Source organism: Pelodiscus sinensis, chromosome 5 (genome assembly GCF_052426305.1).
Source record: "Pelodiscus sinensis isolate ZL-2025 chromosome 5, ASM5242630v1, whole genome shotgun sequence".
Lineage (NCBI taxonomy): Eukaryota > Metazoa > Chordata > Testudines > Trionychidae > Pelodiscus > Pelodiscus sinensis.
The window spans coordinates 131,647,608-131,654,846 of record NC_143056.1 but is presented as its reverse complement, the minus strand read 5'-3'; the positions used below and the strand labels follow the sequence as shown (position 1 = coordinate 131,654,846).

General features: G+C 49.6%; 1 protein-coding gene across 1 annotated transcript in view; it reads left to right on the top strand.

The window, feature by feature from the left end:
- Positions 1 to 686: 686 nt before the first annotated feature.
- LOC102457786 (integrin alpha-X-like) overlaps positions 687 to 7,239 on the top strand; it is a 40,957-nt gene continuing 34,404 nt past the window's right edge. Inside the window, exon 1 of the mRNA XM_075928879.2 lies at positions 687 to 931. Within this exon, the coding sequence (XP_075784994.2) occupies positions 687 to 931 (245 nt within the window). The remainder of the gene's footprint in view (positions 932 to 7,239) is intronic.

Genomic DNA, 7,239 nt, shown 5'->3' with positions numbered 1-7,239 from the left:
GGTGGCAATCACTTCGACAAGAAGGGTGGGCGAATTAGGAGCCCTAATGATGGTTCCCCCATACACGGTCTTTGCTAAAGGTCAAGTGACTTTGAGATCACATCCAGCCTCTATACCTAAAGTCAACACCTGCTTTCACATTAATGAACCCACAGTCTTACCTGTGTTCTTTCCAAAGCCAGGCACGCCGGCTTCACACCCTCAGTGTCAGAAGGGCTCTGGCCTTTTACATCGACAGAACAAAGACATTTTGCAAGTCCCCACACCTCTTTGTCTCTATTGCGGACTACTCCAGGGGCAACCCGCTCTCCCCACGACGCATTTCGACGTTAATACCTCCAGTGCCACTCCTTGGGTAACAAACCACTAAAGACAGCCCCAAGGGTACACCCCACCCGTGCTACAGCAACATCCACGGCACTCCTTACGGGGGTGCCCCTTAAAGACACTTATCGGGCAGCCACGAGGTCATCGGACCGCATGTTCCCAAAACATCATGCCGCAGTTGGTGGCTGACAGAACAGTGGCTAAGGTGGTTCTATCTGCCCTTAAGAAGCAGCGACTCCGAGTCCCACCAGCCACAGCAATCACTGTGGAGCATCCACGGGGACATCCCCCGAAGAAGAAAAGGAAGCTACTCACCTTGTGCGGTAACAACTGTTCTTCGAGGTGTGTCCCCCCCGTGGATGCGGCACGACCCTCCCTCCCTTCCTGCTCCTCGGAGCCCATTGCTCTGCGGTAGACGAGGAACTGAGGGGAGAGAGTCAGGCTGCACTCAGCTGTCAACTGCCACCAGCACGAGAGGCTCGCAGCGCATGCGCAGCCCAACTGCTATGAAAAAGTCTCCGATCTGCGGCTTTGGGGAAGACCCGTCACCTGCAGTGGACCACCCACAGGGCCACCCCTCAGAGAACAGTCGTTACTGTATGAGGTGAGTAACTTCCTTTTCTTTCTGGAATTAAATCAGAGCCCTGCTATGCTGCAACATTCCTTTACCGATAGCTACATCGTTTAAAAGGCAGCAACAAAATGTTACAGTTTCCTGATGAGCTCTGTTGAAACCCTCTGTTTCCCGTGACTTATAACTTCACCAAACTTTACTCATTTTAGGGTGAAACTGGATGGCCTCTGGATTCAGCTTCAAGCTAGTGCTGGTGGGAAAACAAAGAGAATGAAAGTTGTTTAAGTTGAGAATTAAAGTCGGTGAAGTGTTTGTAAAAGCCGTCAGTGTTTTCTGGGTTTTGTGACTTTTATCAGGGTTGTTTCCAAAATCAGTTACACTTTTTTTATTTACCGAAAGCCAGTCTTCTGTAGAGGTGTTTGGTTAGTGAAAAAGCATCAGTAACCCTAAGACCATATGATTAGAAGGGTCATCTAGTTTTGCCTCCTGCCACGATTCAGAATTTGGTGAATCTAAACCTTCCAAGACAGACCTAAGCAGGCACAATAAAATCAACCACTAGTGGATTGATGGCTGCAGCGTGGACCCATCAGGTAATGAAGACGAGCCCTAGATTTGCTCTGCTCTATTGCTTTTTGTCCTGCCCTCTGTGGCAAGAGAGAACAATGTTTCTCCATCTTTTTCAAGTGTCTGATGATTATCATCGTCTTACATTCCTCTTTTCCAAACTAAACTTGCTAGTTCCTTCAGCCTTTGCTCTTATGGCTTACACAGCATCCCTGGCATTGTCTTTCGTGCTCGCCTCTGGATTCTTTCCAGTTCTCTACATCCCGTTTATACAGCGGTCACCCATATTGGACCCAGTACTCCAGCTGAGGGCTAACTAGCACTGAGTAGAACAGCACAGTCACCTACCATAATTGCAAGCTGTGCCGCTGTTGCTGCAATCTAAAATTGCTTTTGGTTTTGGGTAGGGTGTGGTGGTTTTTTGTGGTTTTATTAACAGCATCACGTTGCTGACTTATGTTGAGGTTCTGATCCATCACAGCCCCTAGCTCCATCCCTGCTGCTACCCAGCCAGGTTTCCCCACCTCTGTATTGGTGCATTTGGTTTTTTTGCCCCAAGTGTGGCACTTTACATTTGTCTTTGTTGAATTTCATTTTGTTGGCAGTAGGCCAGTTCTGTGATTTATCAGGATCCCTCTGAACTTTAGCTCCATCCTCCAAAGTGTTGGCAATCCTTCTCCCTCAGTTAGGGTTGCCAGATGGTTTAACCAAAAAGACCGAACACCTCCCACCCCCTCAAAAAAACCACGGGGAAAAAATTCTGTTGGGCGGAGGGGAAGGAGGGGAGACCAAAGATGTTGAGGGAAAAAAAAAGGACTCCAAGAGTTATTAAGAAATACAAAACAAAACAAAAAAATAAATAATAAACCAGCCTGGCCCCTTTCAGAGTGCATGCAGAGGCAGAACAGGGATAGGAACAGGGAAGCGGTTGAGTATTGCTTCCACTTGGTCTTTAAGCTTTTTGCTGGCAGCCATTTTGTTTTCTTGATCAAGCCAGAATGCGGCTTCCCTGCAGAACCAGGTAAGCAGGAGGTCTGAGGGCGGAGGGCTGAAGGTGTTGGGGGTGAGGCTGGGGGCTGGGCCAAATTGCTGAGTGTGTCATAGGGTTGCCAGATGTCCGGTATTTTCACCTCCTGGCTGGGAAAAAACCCAGAAAATACTGAGCATTTTAGGTGTCCATTATTTTCTGAATTTTTTTACCGGACTGGAGGCAAAAATACTGGACTGTCTGGGTCAATAACAGACACCTGGCAACCCTACCCTCAGTTTTGTGTCATCTGCAGGCTTGATCAGTGTGGACTCTGTTGTTTGTTTTGTTGAGAGAACTGGCTTCCGCCAGTATCCCACAGTGCCTGCCCTGATAGCTGTGCTCAGTGGTTTGAGACCTCTGCTGCCCTGCAGGCATGCACCCCTGCCCTTTCAAAGCTCCCAGAAATATCTCACAGGTGAGTGAGCTGCTCCATTTGGGGAACAAAGAACAAATCATTGGAATGCTCCTCTTTGGCTCTGCACTGGGAACGTGGCGGCAGGCAGACTGCTGCTGCAGGGGGAGGGCTGGAGAGACAGCTGTGCTGTTTTGATATTCCTCAGCACAGAGAGCTCACAGCGTTACAAGGCAATCCCAAGAAGTGCAGGGTCAGCTGAGGGACTTGGGTCTGTTTAGTCTGCAGAAGCGAAGAGTGAGGGGGGATTTGATAGCAGCCTTCAACTTCCTGAAGGGAGGTTCCAAAGAGGATGGAGAGAGGCTGTTCTCAGTAGTGACAGATGGCAGAACGAGGAGCAATGGTCTCAAGTTGTGGTGGGAAAGGTCCAGTTTGGATATTAGGAAAAACTATTTCACTAGGAGGGTGATGAAGCACTGGAATGGGTTCCCTAGGGAAGTAGTGGAGTCTCCATCCCTAGAGGTGTTTAAGTCTCAGCTTGACAAAGCCCTGGCTGGGTTGATTTAGATGGGATTGGTCCTGCCTAGAGCGGGGGGCTGGACTTGGCGACCTTCTGGGGTCTCTTCCAGTTCTATGATAAGGGGATGGTTTGATGAGATAACATGATCTTGGTAACTAATTGACCATTCATTATCAGTGGGAAATAGGTCAATGGAGGGGTGATAGGAGTTACTATAGAGAACTTTCTGGGTGTCTGGCTGGTGAGTCTTGCCCACATGCTCAGGGTTTAGCTGATCGCCAAATTTGGGGTCGGGAAGGAATTTTCCTCCAGGGTAGATTGGCAGAGGCCCTGGAGGTTTTTCGCCTTCCTCTGTAGCATGGGGCACAGATCACAGCTGGAGGACTCTCTGCATCTTGGGGCCTTCAAAGTATTTGAAGGCTTCAATATCTGAGACATAGGTGAGAGGATTATTCTAAGAGGGGTGGGTGAGATTCTGTGGCCTGCACTGTGCAGGGGGTCAGACTAGATGATCATAATGGTCCCTTCTGACCTTAAAGTCTATGAGACTATGAGTCTATGAGCTCTAGCTTCCCTCAGCACTGCCCTGTGGGATGCTTATCCACATTGCTTTGCTCTGTCTGTCATCAGGGTGTGTTGTGTGGTTCGATTTATTTCAGATCCAAGGGAAATCAGTACACTTCAGGGCTACTTAACCACTTCCTTATTTATTGCAAGCTTTAAGCAGTTAGTAAAATTGTTTAAGTTTACAAGCCTTAAGAATAACGACTCTACAATTTAAACCTCAAATACTATCATTCTAAAGCCAAATAATCCAGCGCAAAGCAATGCAAAAGCACTTACTAGAAGATCTGCTCTATACAATAGTAAAGCCTAATTCTCTTACACTTCGCCCGTATGCTACCTACAGTGCCGTGCAGGAAGTCGTGGTTCTGTCTTTTCCCACGCAATGGAACGCCAGGCACTGATGTAGCCGGTGGGAAGGGTCTAATCACTCCTAGTTACTGTGAGCAGGACGTGTGGGTCGATCCTGCCCATTCCCTCCCATCAATTGTTCTTACTAAGCCCAATTTATAGCAAAGTGAGACTTGGTCATTCTAATAATATTTACCAATTGATTACGTGTTGTGTAGCTACATCACATGCCCAATGACCCTATCTAGGGAACAGCCTGCTACTCAGGATGTTACTGCAGTGTGCACAGTTAACAGTTTTATGGCTGCATCTATACTTTGTCCTTATCAGAACCAAAGTACCGGCACAAGGCTGCTTGTCGTGAGTTCTTGACGGGGTCTCGTGTACCAGGCTTAATCTGCATTGTTATGCAAAACAGTTCCTGACTCTCGGGCCCTGCCTGTGTGCTTTGTTACACCAGACTTGAAACAGGCCAGAAAGCTGCACTTTGGACAAGGCAGGGTAGTGCAGGCTCCCCCACAAGGGGCTAGCAATGTGGCCAGGACATATCGACAAGGGGAGGCAGAAAAACTAGTCTGAAGGGTTTTCACTTTTGGCGACTTTTGCGGATCGACAGGACGTTTGTCACCAACCCTTCCCAATGCAGACAGAGCTGGAGTCCGCCTTGGCTCTTTGTCGACAATAAAGGGAAAGACAAAACTCTCTTGCAGGGCTGGCAGGGTGATATTCCTGACCCAACTTGTGTTGCTGTGCAACGCTCTCACTGCTTGGCCGACACAAGGCAGGCTTTGGTGACACATTGTGGCAGGACAGAGAAGGGCTCAGACAGCCTGTGCCTCAACTTACTCCACTTTTTGTCACCTCTCTCGCCCTGGGGCAGAGCTCGTGTGGGCCTGACTTTTTTGGTATCTTCAGGGCAGCTGTTTGCATTCTTGGAAGGCAGAAGTTCTAAGACTTGCAGCTGCCTAGCACCCAGCATTTGTAAACAGCCTCAGGCCTGTGCCCGCGTAAGGACACAAAAAGGAGAAGTTCAAACGGAAAGAGATCAGGATCAAATGGGCGAGAGAAACAAGCAAAAGATAGTGAGACAGATAAACGCTGAGGGACAGAGATGTTCAGTCTGTTGCGAAATGTTTATAAACTCTATTCCTACTCGATACAGAGTCCATTCCGCCATGCCCCACCCCAGAGGTGGCTGCATCTCAGCACCAGGCCAGAGATCCCTAGCCCCCCTCAGCATTGGGTGAGGGATTCCTGGATGAGCAGTCCTTGTGCTCCACCCCAGAGACAGCTGCCTGTCACCACCAGGCAAGAGGTCTTTGTATAAAAGCACAGCCTGGAAAGCGTCGTCTTCTTGAGCAGATTTGCTGGCATCAGGGGGTAAAAGATGGTCTCATTGCATATTTTCAAAGTAAAAGAGGGTCTCCTAGTGCTATTTGTCGTTTCACTTCTCCCCTTTCTCTGTGCTCAGCAGGGATGTGGGGGGCGTGGGCCCACAGCTGGGTCCTAAATTACAATATAGATATGAACCAGATTGCTTCACGGATTTCTTAAGTATCTGCATTACTGTCCCTACAGGGATCCCATGCCTGGTGTGTACTTGTGGCTGCCTCTGAGGTGAGGCCGTGGCAGGTATCGATTTAGATTCATAGAATCAGAACTGGAAGGGACCTCGAGAGGTCATCAAGTCCAGTCCCCTGCCCTCACGGCAGGACCAAGCACCGTCTAGATCATCCCTGACACGTGTCTGTCTAACTTGCTCTTAAATATTTCCAGGGATGGAGAGTCCACAAAAAATGAGGAGTAACGTTAATTCAAACCAAGGGGTTTGGTTGGAACTAATGCGTCCCGGCGCGCGCTTTCACTTTAGAAACAACTGTTGATCGGAGAAACGCGCCGGCGAGATCATGCTAATGACGCGTGGGATATTTAAATCCTCACTTCACTGAGTATTTCGAATGCTTGCATTTTCATCCCTAGTTCAACCGAGGGTGGGGAGGGATAGCTCAGTGGTTTGAGCATTGGCTTGCTAAACCTGGGGTTGTGAGTTCAATCCTTGCAGAGACCATTTGGGGCAAAAATGTGTCAGGGATGGTACTTGGTCCTGCTGTGAAGGCAGGGGACTGGACTCACTGACCTTTCAAGGTCCCTTCCAGTTCTAGGAGATAGGCAATCTCCATTAATTTAATTTAGGGTGCAAGTGTAGACATACCCTTCCAAACTAAACGAGCCCAGTTCTTTCATAGCTCATGTTCTCTAGAACTTTCAGCATTCTTGTGGCTCTTCGCTGGACCCTCTCCAATCTCTCCACATCTTTCCTGGCCACACCGCTCCAGCAGAGGCCTGATCAGCGCAGAGCAGAGCAGAGGAATGACTCCAATCTTGCTTAGGAGGCTCGTGCTTCCCAGACTGATGTTTGGCTTTTTTTACAACAGGGTCACATGGGCTGATGCATATTTAGCTTGTGAGTCAGGCTGACCCCTAGATCCCTTTCCGCAGTACTGCTTCCTGCACAGCCACTTCCCGTGCTGTGCACGGGTCTCCAGTGTTTCTACCTGCCATCTTTGGTGCAGCAGTGGCAATGTCTGTACGCTGGCTACCAACGTGCCGCTGGAGACCCTGGGCGCTGGACAGGGACAGCTTTGCATTGGTTGTCTTGGCACTTCACCCTCCCCTTGTGCCCCCAGATCACATCTATTTGGGGTGCTAAACGAAAGCTGCAAAGAGACACCCGGCTCCCACGACCGCCAGGGGCACCAGATCCACACAGAGCTCAGCCAAGCACAGAACACCTCTGTGGGGTACAAGAGCCGAGGCTGCAGCCATAGGCACTGACCCTCGGGGAGCCCTGGGGCTCCGGCACCGGGTGTGCTCAGCACTCCCCAGCCACAGCTGTTCAGTGGGGGCCTCGAGCTGCTGTTTGGTGGCTGGTGGGAGAGGGTCTGCGGAGGATG